At 40.1% G+C, this 16,644-nt stretch overlaps 1 protein-coding gene across 7 annotated transcripts in view; it reads left to right on the top strand.

Moving 5' to 3' along the window:
- AXDND1 (axonemal dynein light chain domain containing 1) overlaps window positions 1–16,644 on the top strand; it is a 188,441-nt gene that overhangs the window by 149,369 nt on the left and 22,428 nt on the right. For 6 of the 7 annotated variants that reach the window (XM_058443024.1, XM_058443025.1, XM_058443023.1 and 3 more), the window contains 2 exons: window positions 9,264–9,377; window positions 12,493–12,597. In XM_058443024.1, coding sequence (XP_058299007.1) covers window positions 9,264–9,377; window positions 12,493–12,597 — 219 coding nt within the window. Of the gene's footprint in view, window positions 1–9,263; window positions 9,378–12,492; window positions 12,598–16,644 lie in introns of those variants that run through there. The other variant, XM_058443027.1, reaches the window with a different exon arrangement.

The raw sequence follows: 16,644 nt of genomic DNA, 5'->3' as shown, positions 1-16,644 counted from the left end.
ATTGCATTCATCGTGCTATTTGTTGACTTTGTACCATGGTTTTTTGGTTTTTATTTTCCCTTTTTAAATTTTCATTTTTTTTTGTTTTATAAGTCTTGTGTGATTTACGCTTTAAAGAGGTTCTGTTTTGATGTGTTTCCAGGATTAGGGCTCTTTTTAACAGTTCTTGTAGTGGTGGCTTGGTAGTGGTGAATTCTCTCAGCATTTGTTTGTCTGGAAAAGGCTATATCTTTCCTTCATATATGATGCTTAGTTTCGCTGGATACAAAATTCTTGGCTGATAATTGTTTTGTTTGAGGAGGCTGAAGATAGGGCCCCAATCCCTTCTAGCTTGTAGGGTTTCTGCTGAGAAAACTGCTGTTAATCTGATAGGTTTTCCTTTATAGGGTACCTGATGCTTTTGTCTCACAGATGTTAAGATTCTTTCCTTCGTCTTAACTTTAGATAACCTGAGGACAATGTGCCTAGGCAATGATCTTTTTGTGATGAATTTCCCAGGTGTTCTTTGTGCTTTGTATTTGGATGTCTAGATCTCTAGCAAGGCCAGGGAAGTTTTCCTCAATTATTCCCCCAAATATGTTTTCCAAACTTTTAGATTTCTCTTCTTTCTCAGGAACATCAATTATTCTTTTTTTAATCCACAAAAAATTATAATGTAAGTTAAAGTACAAATGAGGGTTCATTTTTTTTACTCATCATATTGGCAAAAATTAAGAAATTGCAAGATACAGTCATGCACTGCATAAGGATGTTTTAGTCAACAACAGACTGCAGATAAGACAGCAGTCCCATAAGATTATAAGACTCTATTTTTACTATACCTTTTCTATGTTAAGATACACAAATACAAACCATTGTGTTACAGTTGCCTACAATATTCAGTGTAGTACATGCTGTACAGGTTTATAGCCTGGGAGCAAAAGGTTATATAGCCAAGGTGTATGTGGTGGGTTATACCCTCTGTTTGTGTAAGTACACTATGAGGAACATCAATTATTCTTGGGTTTGGTCATTTAACATAATCCCAGACTTCTTGGAGGCTTTGTTCATATTTTCTTTTTCTTTTTTCTTTGTCTCTGTTGGATTGGGTTAATTTGAATACCTTGTCTTCGAGCTCTGAACTTCTTTCTTCTACTTGTTCAATTCTATTGCTGAGACTTTCCAGAGCATTTTGCAGTTCTGTAAGTGTGCCCAATTTCCCTGAAGTTTTGATTGCTTTTTCTTTATGCTATCTATTTCCTTGAATATTTCTCCCTTTGTTTCTTGTATCATTTTTTGGATTTCCTTGCATTGGGCTTCGCCTTTCTCTGGTGCCTCCCTGATTAGCTTAATAATTAACATCCTGAATTCTTTTTCATGTAAATCAGGGATTTCTTCTTGGTTTGGAACCACTGCTGGTGAGCTAGTGTGATTTTCTGGGGGTGTTAACGAGCCTTGTTTTGTCATAGTACCAGAGTTGGTTTTTTGGTTCCTTCTCATTTGGGTAGGCTCTGTCAGAGGGAAAGTATAGGGCTGAAGTCTTTTGTTCAGATTCTTTTGTCTCATGGAGTTTTCTCTTGATGTAGTACTCTCCCCCTTTTCCTATGGAGGTGGCTTCCTATGAGCTGAACTGTAGTGATGTTATCTCTCTTCTTGGTCTAGCCACCCAGCAAGCCTACCTGGTTCTGGGCTGGTGCCAGGGGTTATCTGCACAGAGTCCTATGATGTGAACCATCTATGGCTCCCTCAGCCGTGGATACCAGCACCTGTTCTAGTGGAGGCGGCAGCAGGGGTGAAACAGTTCATGAGGTTCTTAGCTTTGGTGGTTTAATGTTCTGTTTTTGTGCTGCTTGGTCTCCTGCCGGGAGATGGCACTTTCCAAAGAGCATCAGCTGTGATAGTATGGAGAGGAACCGGTGGTGGGCAGAGCCCCAGAACTCCCAAGAATATATTTCTTCATATACCCTACCCACCCTTTGTCTTCAGCTACCAGGTTGGGGCAGGACTAGGCGTGTCTGAGCTCAGATTCTTCTTGGGCAGGTCTTGCTGTAGCTGCTGTGGGGAATGGGAGTGAGTTTCCCAGGTCAGTGGAGTTATGTACCTAGGAGGATTATGGCTGCCTCTGCTGAGTCATACAGTTTGTCAGGGAAGTGGGGGAAAGCAGGTAGTCGCAGACCTACCCCGGCCTCCACACAATCTGAAGGGCTGGTCTTACTCCCACCAGGCCCCCACTAACAGCCCTGAGGCTATTTCCAGGCAGTGGGCAAGCAGGACTTGAGAACTTGTCCCATGCTACCTGCCTCCCAGCTGCAAAAGAAAAGAATTTTGGTTCTTCTTCCCCCTGTGGAGTCTGCACGCTGGATTCATGCCATCCCCTGAGTTCTAGCAGGAGGCACCTCACCTGATTCAAATTGTTACAAAGTTCAGCTGGAGACTTCCTTCTCCCTGTGGCATTTTCCCCTGTGCCTCTGGCCGCCCTCCGGAAGGATCCCTGTGGTGCCAGGCAGGAATGGCCTGCTTGGGGACCCTGCGAACTCCTAGAGCCTTTCCCACTGCTTCCTCTACCCTTGTATTTCACTCGGCTCTCTAAATTGACTCAGCTCCAGGTAAGGTTGGAAACTTCTCCTGCAAACCAGACCTTCAGTTTCCCTAGTGGGGGTGTGTTCGGGAGTGGAGGGTCTCCCTTTCCCACTTTCGCAGTTTGGGCACTCACAGTATTTGGGGTGTCTCCCAGGTCCTGCAAGAGCAGTCCACTGCCTTCAGAGAGTCTTTGGGTCCTCTTGGGATTCCTGCTTTGTTCTTACAGTCATTCTGGAGCTAAAATTTCTGATGTGAGCCTCCACACACTGCTCTGTCCATCTGAGTTGGAGCTACAATCTAGTCCTACCTCCCATCCACCAGGATGATCTTCTCTTTTATCTGATGATGAATCTTAATATAACATCCATACTTGATCATTATGCCTAAGTTTGAATATCTGAAGTGACAGAGAACTACTTTCAGAAAGACTCCATTCATTTTTGGTGAGCACTGAGTATTAGAACATTAATTCTTTCTATTGAACTAAATGTAATACATCTCCTCGTAGCTTTAGCATTTTCTGCGAACTGGTCCTAGTTCAGTCTTTTGTGGTTAATATGAACAGGGCTGATTTGTCCTCCATATTATAATATTTCCAACATTTGAAAACAACTATATTCAACCTAAGTCTATTTTTTGATTTTCTCTTCTTTTCTATTGATCTGTCTATTAATAGGTCATTACCACAATATTTTAATTATTGAGGCTTTATGATACATTTTCTTCTTTCTTTTTTTTTTTTTTTTTGACTTTTAAGTTCAGGGTACATGTGCAGGTTTGTCACAAAGGTAAACTTGTGTCATGGAGGTTTGTTGTACAGAGTATTTCATCACCTAGGTATCGAGCCTAGTAGCCATTAGTTGTTTTTCTTGATCCTCTCCCTCCGTCCACCCTCCACCATCCGAAAGGCCCCAGTATGTATTGTTGCCCTTTATGTGTCCATGTGGTCTCATCATTTAGCTCCCACTTAACAGGCAAAATGTAGTATTTGTTTTTCTCTTCCTGTGTTAGTTTGCTAAGAATAATGGCCTCTAGCTCCATCCATGTCCCTGCAAATGACATGATCTCGTTCTTTTTTATGGCTGCATAGTATTCCATGGTGTATATGTACTGCATTTTCTTTATCCAGTCTATCATTGATGGATATTTAGGTTAATTCCATGTCATTGCTATTGTGTATAGTGCTGCAATGAACATACGCATGCATATGTCTTTATTATAGAATGATTTATATTCCTTCCGGTATGTACTTAGTAATGGGATTGCTGGGTCAAATGGTATTTCTGTCTTTAGATCTTTGAAGAATCACCACGCTGTCTTCCACCATGGCTGAACTAATTTACACTCCCACCGACAGTGTATAAGTGATCCTTTCTCTCCACAACCTTGCCAGCATCTGTTATTTTTTGACTTTATAATAGTTGCCATTCTGACTGGTGTTAGATGGTAGCTCATTATGGTTTTGATTTGTATTTCTCTAATGATCAGTGATGTTGAGCTTTTTCTCATATGATTATTGGCCACATTTATGTCTTTTCAAAACTGTCTATTCATGTCCTTTGCCCACTTTTTTATGGGGTTGTTTTTTGCTTGTAAATTTGTTTAAGTTCCTCATAGATGTTGGATATTAGACCTTTGTCGGATACCTAGTTTGCAAAATTTTTCTCCCATTCTGTAGGTTGTCTGTTTACTCTATGGATAGTTTCTTTTACTGTCCAGAGCTCTTTAGTTTAATTAGATATCCCATTTGTCAATTTTTGCTTCTGTCACAATTGTTTTTGGCATCTTCATTGTGAAATCTTTTCCCATTTCTATGTCCAGAATGGTATTGCCGAGGTTGTCTTCCAGGGTTTTTATAGTTTTGGGTTTTACATTTAAGCCTTTAATCCCATCTTCAGTTAATTTTTGTATATGGCATAAGGAAGGGTTCCAGTTTCAATTTTCTCCATATGGCTATCCAGTTATCCCAGCACCATTTATTGAATAGGGAATTCTTTCCCTATTGCTTGTTTTCGTCAGCTTTGTTGAAGATCAGATGGTTTGTTGGTGTGAAGTCTTATTTCTGGGTTCTCCATTTTGTTCCATTGGTGTATGTGTCTGTTCTTGTATTATACCATGCTGTTTTGGTGACTGTAGCCCTGTACTATACTTTGAAGTTGGGTAGTGTGATGCCTTCAGCTTTGTTCTTTTTTCTTAGGGTTGCCTCGCTATTCAGGCTTCTTCTTGATTCCTTATGAATTTTAAAATAGTTTTTTTCTAGTTCTGTGAAGAATGTCAATGGTAGTTTGATAGGAATAGCATTGAATCTATAAATTGCCCTTGCCAGTATGGCCATTTTAACGATATTGATTCCTCCTTTTTATGAGTATGGAATGTTTTTCCATTTGTGTCATCTGTGATTTCTTTGAGCAGTGGTTTGTAGTTCTCCTTTTAGAAATCTTTCACCTTCCTAGTTAGCTATATTCCTAAGGTATTTTATTCTTTTTGTGGCAATTGTGAATGGGAGTTCATTTGTGATTTGGCTCTCAGCTTGACTATTGTTGATGTATAGGAATGCTAGTGATTTTTGCATGCTGATTTTGTATACTGAGACTTTGCTAAGTTGTTTATCAGCTTAAGAAGCTTTTGGGCTGAGACAATGGGGTTTTCTAGATATAGGATCATGTCATCTGCAAACAGGGATAGTTTGACTTTCTTATGATACATCTTCATATCTGGTAGGACCAGCCCTCATCACTGATCTTTTTCAGGCATTTCATTGCTATTCTTGCTTACTTAATCTTCCTTTTATTTATTTATTTTTTAGAGAGAGGGTCTTGATGTTGCCTCGGCTGGTCTCAAACTCCTGGGCTTAAGTGATCCTCCTGCCTCAGCCTGCAGAGCAGCTGGGACTATGGCATGCACCACTGTACCTGGCTATTTTTCTATATAGCTTTATAAGCTAGTTCTTAAAAATAAGATTTTTTAAAACTAGCATAATATTAAATTTATATATTAACTTAGAGCAGACATGTTTATGATGCTGAATTGTATTATCCAAGAATATGGAATATAGGATGTCTACTTTTATGCCTTTAAATCATATCTTATTTGTTTGCTCATTTTGTACGTTTCTTATTAGGTTTATGCCTGAATATTTTATTTTTTGCTATTTTAAATGAGACATTCTTTTCCATTATATCTTCTAACTAGTAACTGTATATATGTATATATAGTTATATATATACAGGATATATATTATATATATACAGATTTTATATATATATAATCAATTTCTGTATTCTAATTTAATTTAATTTTGTTTTGTTTTTTGAGATTGGATCATACTCTGTCACCCAGGCTGGAGTTCAGTGGCGCGATCTCGGCTCACTGCAAGCTCTGCCTCCTGGGTTCACGCCATTCTCCTGCCTCAGCCTCTCCGAGTAGCTGGGACTACAGGCGCCCGCCACCACGCCCGGCTAATTTTTTGTATTTTTAGTAGAGACGGGGTTTCACTGTGGTCTCGATCTCCTGACCTCGTGATCCGCCCGCCTCGGCCTCCCAAAGTGCTGGGATTACAAGTGTGAGCCACCGCGCCCGGCCGAGTTTTTAAATTAAATTGCTGAAGTCCTATTTGATTCTTTTTTAAGTCTGATCATTTTTGTAATCTTTCTCTCTTTGCTCATATTTTCAATCTCTTATTTCTTTAAATAGGTTAAATATAACTTTTGTAGTCTGATAATTCTAATACATGATATATCTGTATAAGAATGTTTATTAGAGCATAGTATAATAGCAAAATACTAGAAACAATATGAATGTTGATCAGTAGGAGATTAGTTAAATACAACATGGTACATTGAAATAATGGAATTCTATGCAGATAAAGTAGATGTTTAAGTAGTTAAATAAATATAATCCATGATATATTGAGAAAAGCAGATTATAGAATATAAGATATATTATCTCATTTATATTAAAATGTTTATAGATGCGAAAAGCAGTCTAGCAGAATATTCAGCAAATGATAAAAATTGTTAACTCAGAGTTAAGATTCTTAATTCCTCTGTAGTGTTCAAATATTTTATAGCAAGAATGTTATCAAGAAAAAAGTATTTTCATTTTGTAAAAATATCCTAATACATTGTGACTATTTTTCTATACATATTTCTACAGCATAATTTAACATTGCTATAAAGTATTTTGTTATATGGCTTACACCGTAATTTATTTCCACTTGTTCAGCTCCCATTCTGAACTGCCTTTTGCCCTCCTCCCAGGCCCATCACCAGACCTCTCCTCCCTTTACCCTGTCTCAACCCCTGCAGGGGCATTTGTAGCTTATTGCTAGCTTTTGCTTTTATAAATATTGCTGCTGTAAACATCCAGAGGACGTTTTTAAATCTATATAAGTAGACTTCTTTGAGGTGTTCAACACTGATGACTCCTTCTTTCTTCTCTTTTGGCTTTCCTCATGGCCTCTCATACTTCAGAGGCTACTTCTGGCTGCCTTTTCAGGCTCCTCTTTCTTCCCTAGCATTTTATTTTATTTTTTTCAGAGGTTTGAAAATCTATTATTGTTTTCCTTGAGTATAGGCTTTTGATTTCATCTGATTTTTTTTTGAGGCAGCAATTTCCTATTTATTTATTTTAATTGACAAATAAAAATTGTATATATTTATTGTATACAACATGACGTTTTGAAGTATGTGTACAATGTGGAGTGGCCAAATTATTTTTCTAAAAATAACAGCTTTATTGAGACACAATTCATGTAATATGTACAATTCAGTAATAGTTTGTGGTATATTCACAAAGTTGTGCAGTGATAATCACTATTGAATTCCAGAACATTTTAATCATTCCCAAAAAGAAAATCCATACTGATTAGCAGTCACTCAAATTTCCCCTATCTTCTCAGGCCCTGGAAACACTACACAGTTTCTGGCTCTATGGATTTGCCTATTCTGGACATCTCATGTAAATGGAATTATGCAGTATGTGGCCTTTTGTGCTTATTTCCCTTAGCATAGTGTTTTCAGAGGTCAGCCACGTTGTTGCCTGCATCAGAACATCATTCCTTTTTTTTCCCAATAGGTTTTTGGGGAACAGGTCATAGTTGGTTACATGAGTAAGTTCTTTAGTGATAATTTCTCAGATTTTGGTGCACCCATCACCCAAGCCGTGTACACTGTACCCAATGTGTAGTCTTTTTTTTTTTTTTTTTGAGATGGAGCCTTTTATCCCTCTTCACCTCCCACCCTTTTCCCCTGAATCCCTGAAGTCCATCGTATCATTCTCATGGCTTTGCCTCCTCATAGCTTAGCTCCCACTTAAGAGTGAGAACATACAATATTTGGTTTTCCATTCCTGAGTTACTTCACTTAGAATAACGGTCTCCAAATGCCATTATTTCATTCCTTTTTATGGCTGAGTGGTATTCCATGGTATATATACACCACATTTTCTTTATTCACTCATTGATTGATGGGCATTTGGGCTGGTTCCATATTTTTGCAATTGTGAATTTTGCTGCTATAAACATGCATGTACAATTATCTTTTTCATATAATGACTGCTTTTTCTCTGGGTAGATACCCAGGAGTGGGATTGCTGGATCAAATGGTAGATCTACTTTTAGTTCTTTAAGGAATCGCTACACTGTTTTCCATAGATCCCTAGCATTTTATGTAACTGGGTTACTGTCTAATTCTCTGGCTACTTCACAAGTTTGCCTTTAGGATGTAATTTACTTTCTTGGCTTTAATTAAATGCAGATAACTGTCAGATCTCTATTTTTAGCCCAAATTCTTCCATCTTAAACTCCAGATCCATATATTCACCTTCTTGCTGGATATTTTCACTTGGGTATCTCAGTGGTACCTCCAACTCTCATAGCCTAATCTGAACTCATCTCTCTCTCCAAACCTATTTGTCCAATTTTGTTCATTGTCTCTGTGAATGGCATTGTCATCTCTCTAGTGGTCTAAACTGCAAACCAAGTGTCATTCAAGATGTACATTTTCTCTAACCATCCCGTGTCCATCCAGTCAATCACTAGGACTTACCTTTTAAATATCTCTTAAATCCTCCTTTTCCTTCTCTTCGTTCCCGCAACCACTGTTTTGTTCATGCTCCTTTTTTTTTCCTCTGCTTCCCTTTCTTCCTCTTCTTTAAAGCTATTCTCATGTTGCTAGAATGATTGTTTTGAAATGCAAAGCAAATCAACCAATTTATTAGAGCCTCATTGCCTTCAGGATAAGAGCCAATCATCTCCCTGGCTTGACAGTCTAGCCCTTTCTCTATGATTGCGCTCCTATTCATTTGTCTCCCAGTTTTTGTCCTATTGAACTATACTCTCTCAGATCCAATCATGTGCATAGAACATCCTCTGCCCAGAGCTGCTCCTTTTCCTTCTCCATCCTTCAAGAAAAAACTCAAACATTATCTCCTTCAGGAAACCTTCCTGACCAACTCCCTCTTTTACCCAGTCCACTACCTGGTCTAAATTAGGTGCTCCTACTATGTGAATGTATGCATTCATTGTATTTTCTTGTCCATGAAATTGTAAGTTTCTTAAGGATAGGGACTATTCTTATCAACCTTTGTATCCGTGTCACTAGCACAGTACCCAGCTGCAGGATTAGTGCTCATTAAATATTTTGAACAAATAATTGCTAATATTTATATACACCCTTTATTCATAATATTGGTTTATCTCACAGGAGGCTGTAAAAGAATTCATTGAGCCTGAAATAGATGAGTCTTTTAAAGAAGATGAAGAAGAAAGTAAGGAGGATAGGAAACTTCAGGAGGAAAATAAAGAGAGAGCAGAAGAAGTAAGATTATTTGGTATTTGTTTTTCCTCCTACATACATACATACATACATACATATATATATTTAGAGACAGGGTCTTGCTCTGTCACCCAGGTTGGAGTGCTGTAGTATCATCATAGCTCACTATAACCTCGAACCGTGGGGCTCAAATGATCCTCCTGCCTCAGCCTCTTGAGTAGCTGGGACTACAGGCGTGCACCACCATGCCTAGCTAATTTTTACAATTTTTTTTATAGAGATGGGATCTTGCTATGCCCAGGCTGGTCTTGGACTGGTCTCAAGCTATCCTCTCACCTCAGCCTCCTAAAGTGCTGGGATTACAGATATGAGCCACCATGCCTGGACCCCCACTTTATATATATATATATATATATATATATATAGTGGGGGGAAAATTATAGACACACACAGACAGTGGAGAATAGAAGTGGGTGGTCTGGAGTGAACCATATAGATTTTTTTTTTTTTTTTTTTTTTTTGAGACGGATCTGGCCCTCACCCAGGCTGGATAATGGCCGACTCGGCACTGCAACCCCTCGGTTCACCCATTCTCTGCCTCACCTCTCGATACTGGGCTACAGGCCCCCCACCACCCCGGCTAATTTTTTTTGTATTTTATAGAGACGGGGTTTCACCTGGTCTCGACTCTGACCTCTGATCCGGGGATTACAAGCGTGAGCCACCGCGCCCGGCCTCCTCATATAGATTTAGCCAAACCTGCAGAAATATTTATCTTTGTCAGTTTAGTTTCAGAGGAAGGGATGTTCCTTTTCCCTTCTAAATCCAGCCATTTCCCATTAGCCTCATGTATACCTATATTCCTATTAACTACACAATCTACCTCTCACTCTGGTGCTATTTTTTTAGCCCTTCATTGCCACATTTTTCAGATAACACTTTAAAACTCCATATTTCCACTTGTTCAGCTCCCATTCTGAGCTGCCCTTTGCCCTCCTCCCAGGCCCATCACCAGACCTCTCCTCCCTTTACCCTGTCTCAACCCCTGCAGGGGCATTTGTAGTAATAGAAACCATTCCTGGGACATTTGTAATAATAATAATAATACAATGATTACCAAAAATTGAGTGCCTATCATGAGTGATATACTTTGCACATATTATCTCTTATCTATGCAACACAGCTTCAAGGTTTATATTATTGCCCCCATTTTACAGATAAGAAAACTGAAGCTCAGAGAGGTTGACTGACTTACTCAAAATCATATAGCTGTAAGTGGCAGAACCAATATTCAAACCCAGTTAAGTCTGGCACAAGACCCCTTGCTAATTCTTAGATTGACTACTACTGCCTTTGGCTTCCTAGAACTCATGATTGCCTAACACTCTCTACAATGTCTTGATTTACTTCTCTGATATGTTTCTTCTCTGTATATAGTTTAAGTGTTGGCATGACTCCAGACTCTGAAATAGGTCTTCTACTCACTGCACAGGCAGGACAACAGAACAGAAATATTATGTAACACCCAAGCCTATTTCAATCAGCATTTTCTGTTTTATTTCTGGTAAAGTGCTTGGTATATAGAAGGCACAGAATAAATGGAAATTGTCAGAGGTGTCTTAACCAGAGTGACTCCATCTTGAATAAAGTCCAGATAAAGCAAAACCTACTGGGTTACTTTCCCAGGAAATTGGACACTCTTAGTCACAAGATGTTTATGGTTGAGGAAACGAGTTAATGGAAAAAGGCATTCTCAGTTTAAAAATGGGTTTCACTTTAAAGATAATGGTACTGTTACAGGAAAGGGGTCACGATTCAGACCCCAGGAGAGGATTCTTGGATCTTGCACAAGAAAGAATTCAGAGCGAGTTTGCAGTCCAAAGTGAAAGCAAGTTTATTAAGAAAGTAAAGGAATAAAAGAACGGCTACTCCATAGACAGAGTAGCCTTAAGGGCTGCTGGTTGCCCATTTTCTTGATGATATGCTGAACAAGGGGTGGATTATTCATGCCTCCCCTTTTTAGACCATATAGGGTAACTTCCTGACATTGCCATGGCATTTGTAAACTGTCATGGCGCTGATGGGAGTATAGCAGTGAGGACGACCAGAGGTCGCTCTTGTGGCCGTTGTGGTTTTAGTGGGTTTTGACCGGCTTCTTTCCTGCAACCTGTTTTATCAGCAAGGTCTTTATGACCTGTATTTTGTGCTGACCTTTTGTCTCATCCTGTGACTTAGAATGCCTTAACCATCTGGGGAGGCAGCCCAGTAGGTTTTAGCCTCATTGTACCCAGCTACTCTTTAAGATGGAGTTTTTCTGGTTCATACGTCTCTGACAGTATACTCATAAATTATTGCTGAAATCAACAGTTACACTAGAGAATAATAATACTAATAGCCTGTCACAAGCTGATCACCAGCCTTTATAATAAAATACACTATTCTTAGCGTTAGTATCCTATATAAGCAAGCATTATGTTTATGTTAAGGGCATTTCTCCTCTTGCTTTCTGAGGATACCCAACTCTGTAATAGAGTAATTTCTAGTAAACTGCTTTTACTTTACTATATTCTGAGACTCACCCTGAATTTTATCCTGTGTGAGATCGAAGAACCCGCTCTTGGGGTCTGGTAACAACCTTTTCTGGTAACAAAACCATTACTACTACTACTACTACTGCTCTTACTACTACCACCTGTAGACTTAGTTCAGCCCCTTTCCTCTCTATTTTACAAGCACCTGTTCAGCCTTTCGATATCACTTTCTCTGTTAATAATTCCTGAAGTACCTAAGAAGAATGCATGGCCCTTTTCTGGGTGCACACAGCCCTTGGAGCACACTTTTATGCTAACAGTAATCATGTTATACCATAATTATTCATTTTATTATCTATCTCTCCTATAGTACTGTCAGTTCCTGGAACCTGGAAGAAATCCTCTTTGTTTTTCCCATAGTTGTATCCCCTTGTCCACACTCCCCATCCTACCAGTTTTTCACAGCATTTGCTATGTGAAAGTCTTCAAAAATGCTTGTTGTATGATTAAAGGAAGTGGAAAATGTAAGCTTCCAACATGGTGCCAGGAAACTTGCTACCGTGCCAGGAAACTTGCTGGGGTGCCACACCAGCTTGCTAACAGGTCCACATGTTTCTGTGTTCTAGCAACCTTCAACATCTACAGAGAAGGAAAAACTCATTCGATTTGTTGGAGAAGATGAAAATGTTCATTCCAGACCTCTATTTGAAACAGATGTGTTGTCTTCCTGGGTATGTATCTGAAACCCAACTAGGGAATTCAACACTATTTAGCATTACATAAAAATGATATGGTGCTAACATAACTTCCAGCTACTCTAAGGGGACTAGGGGTTCCTAAGTCATGTATTTTACAGATATTTTTCTTCCAACATAATTCCTGGAAAACTCCTTTTTTCACTGTAACTTTACAAAAGCTTCTCGTTCTCATCTTTAAACCTCTTTTTTTTTTTTTTGATAGAGTTTTGCTCTGCCTCCCGAGTTCAAGCGATTCTCCTGTCTCAGTCTCTGGAGTAGCTGGGATTACAGATTCCTGCCACCATGCCCGGCTAATTTTTGTACTTTTAGTAGGGACAGGGTTTCACCATGTTGGCCAGGCTGGTCTCGATCTCCCGACCTCAGGTGATCCATCCACCTCAGCCTCCCAAAGAGCTGGGATTGCAGACGCGAGCCATTGCGCCCGGCCTAAACCCCATTTTAACATCAGTATTTCATCTCTTTCCTTAGTTTAACTATCTCTTGGTCACTGTTTGACTAATTGTTAAACATTCATTTAGTAGACTTTATTGAGAGCTATGATAATAAGCACATACCCCTAAGAACAATAACTGTCGGGAAACTGGAAACTTAGAGACAATAGCTGTGGACACTCAGCAAGAAAGCAGATTTAAAATGTCTCCACAGAAGTTTGGTTGTAGGACCATGGTAGACTTCAGTCAGCTCTAGATCGGTATCTTAATCTCTACAGAATACTGTGACTTTAAGAGTTTATGGATGGGCTTTATCCCACTAATTCCCTGAAGTGGTGGTAATATTTTGTGTGTATGTTCATATTGTGCATTTTCTTGGATTGGGGGATCAATAGATTTTGTCAAATTTCTCCATCCTAAAGTTAAGAACCATTTCATTGTTAGGGGTGTGGGAGCCATAGGCTCTTGGCCCCCTAAAAATTTGCTGAAAAATCACTGGTGTGAGGCAAATTGATTAATAGGAGAAAAGGCATATACATTTGTTTAACATGTATACATAAGAGCCTTCAGAATGAAGATCCAGAAGCTAATATACCATCCTGAGGCCACAGTAAAGAGTACAGACTGAGTATGGCTAGAAACAGGTTACCTTGGTGAATCAGGTTAGTGAAAAAACTGGTTGAGAGAGAGAGAAAAGGAAGAAGCTTGGCTGGCAAAGGTGGCCTTGTTGTGTAGATGAAGTCTCCCTCAGAGAGAATAGATAAAAATGTTTCTTTTCAGACTTTGAAAGGCATCAGACTCTCAATCTCTCCTGGGTCCTGGAAAGGCATAGAAAGCGGAAGGGGCGGTGACTGCTTTAATGGAGATTCTCTACAGATGCAAATTTTTCCCACAAAAGACAGCTTTGCAAGGCCACTTTTGTTTCCTGGCCAGGCAGCGGCTATTTCAAAATATGTCAAATAAATATATTTGGGGGGTAATATATTTTAATTTCCTTCAGCACATTCTCCCAAAGTGGTGCCTTGGGAGACATCAGAGAACTTTCAACAAGTTTTAAAAATAATGCATCACTATGTTGGTCACTAAGACTGTGAGGCAAATACGAAAGACGGAGCAGTGGGAATGGAATACAACGTCATGAGATTTATTTATTTATTTAGAGACAGAGTCTCGCACTGTCGCCCGGGCTGGAGTGCAATGGTGCAATATCGGCTCACTGCAACCTCTGCCTCCTAAGTTCAAGCGATTCTCCTGCCTCAGCCTCCCAAGTAGCTGGGATTACAGGTGCCCACCATCATGCCCGGCTAATTTTTTGTATTTTTAGTAAATGTGGGGTTTCATTATGTTGGTCAGGCTGGTCTTGAACTACTGACCTCGTGATCCGCCCGCTTCGGCCCCCCCAAAGTGCTGGGATTACAGGCATGAGCCACCACGCTCGGCTAAAACTTTTTAAAAAGGGAGACAAAGACAATGGGTAGCAGCTTTTTATCTGCTAACCCCCACCAGTCCCAGCTACAAGCCCTCCTGCCTCAGACTTGCTTCTCTAAAGTTAGAACTCTGGTATGCCGTCCAGGCTAGGCCCTGGAACCAGGCAGGAAGCAGTCAGGAAACTAGGAGCCTGCAGCCTGGGACAAAACTGAGGAGTATCACATGTCTTTGATAGTGTGAGGTCCACTGCTCCCAGATACTGCCATTCTGTGTGATACTGGCAGTGCCATGTGGATACCCCAGGTAAAGAGAACATGGACCAGTAAGTCCATCTCTAAGCTTTTGAAAAGTTGCTGCTGCTACTATAGATCACTAAAGACCAAACTGTCTAGGTTCTGATTAACCAAAAAGTCTGGAGAGAGGACTGAAATGCCATCTGGATGTACAATTACTTGCAAGTTCCTGGAAGCCAAGAAGAATCACAGTCTTCCTGTAGAATGGTGGCCGGAGTACTGCACAAGTAGAACGGGATCATGTAACTTCCCAGTGGGTCCTTCCTGCCCATTGCACAGACACAATCAATTAGCTGGGACCACAGCATTGCAGTAAAGAAAGAGTTTAATTGACACGAAGCTGGCCACACCGTGTAGGAGATGGAGTTACTACTCAAATTGATCTTCTTGAAGGCTCAAAGGTTAAATTTTTTCCAAGATAGTTTGGTAGGCAGGGGGCCAGGGTATGGGTGTTGCTTATTGGTTGGGGATGCAATCATGGGGTATGGATAATGGTCCTCATGCACTGAGTCCATATTCTAAGATTTTATGCTGGAGCTTTGGTGTAACAGTCCTGTGGGGGCCACAGGACTACTTGAGTTATGAGTCAGAGTGGCACCATCCTGTTGTCAGCAGCTTGAAAAGACATCTCAAAATACCAACCTTAGGTTCTACAATAATGATGTTATTTACAGGCATAATTAGGGAATTTGCAAATCTTTTGACCTCTGGAATAATGGCTGAATTCAGGTCCCTCTTATACTCCTAACTTGGTGGCCTTTCATTAGTTTTACAAGGGTAGTTTAGTAGTTTAGTTTTGGGGAAGAGCTATTATCATTTAAACTTTGCCCATGCCCAGGAATGAGCCAAGTCAGCCAGCCTGTGAGACTCAAGCAAGATGGAGTCAGCCCCGTCAGATTTATCTTACCATCATAATTTTGCAAAAGTGGCTTCAATCACCAGGTGCTCAAACAGAAGAGGCCTAATTGTGCTATTCTAGTAGGGGACGAGGTTGATTGATATTTGGGGATATTGGTACTCAGAGAATAGTCCAAAGCTGATAGGAGCACCCAGTCCAACTAGGAGTCCAGAATTGAATCCCAAGGAGCTGAGCCTGGAGTGGGATCTTCCTTGAGGCACTCCCAAGCCATAGAAATGCAACCCAAAGCCCATTAGTAGAGTAAAAACCCAGGAGGACCAAGCTAAAAAAGCTAAAGGCAGAACTGATGTCAGACGGAGACTAACTGGAAGCTACAGCACATAGGCACAAGCAAGGAGGGTCCAATGCAATTGATTACAAGAGCCGCATGGTCCATGTTTGTCTCTGTTATATAGTGAGTAAAATGGCATAAAAGCCAGAGGAAGGTTTGGAGTCTGAGAAGAAGGCCTGTGGCAGTAACTGTAATTAGCCTTGAGGCATCTGCATCGGTATATGGGTGATTCATGGGGGATTGCCATCTGGCACACATAGAGGATGCTAGCAGCCCCACAACCAGCATTTCAGACCATGGGAATGTCTAAAATGTCATTTCAGACCACGGTCTGAAGCTCTCCTATTGAAGGACTTGAAATGGACCACAAAACATTAATCTGTACCTGCCAGTATCAAAAGAAAGGGATGTTTTCCTAGCATATTGTAACTAAATTTATATCTATTGACAGAATGAGGAGAGAGTCAGAAGGCTCAAATGCACACAGGTAGTAGTGGACAATCCTGGTTTACCTTGGATTCCACCGATAGTTTTAGTTGTTTCATAGGGCTGTAAACCATGTGTGGAATTCCAGTTCTAGAAGCCTCTGCTCTGAAACCGTTTCTTTTAAAAGAACAAATAAGTTAGTAGTGTGTGCCATGCAGGCACAGCCACATCACATACCTTAGGTTCAGGGTG

The sequence above is a fragment of the Hylobates moloch genome, unplaced genomic scaffold (genome assembly GCF_009828535.3).
Source record: "Hylobates moloch isolate HMO894 unplaced genomic scaffold, HMol_V3 SCAFFOLD_8, whole genome shotgun sequence".
Lineage (NCBI taxonomy): Eukaryota > Metazoa > Chordata > Mammalia > Primates > Hylobatidae > Hylobates > Hylobates moloch.
The sequence above is the reverse complement of the archived record's forward strand: the minus strand, read 5'-3'. Positions and strand labels throughout refer to the sequence as shown.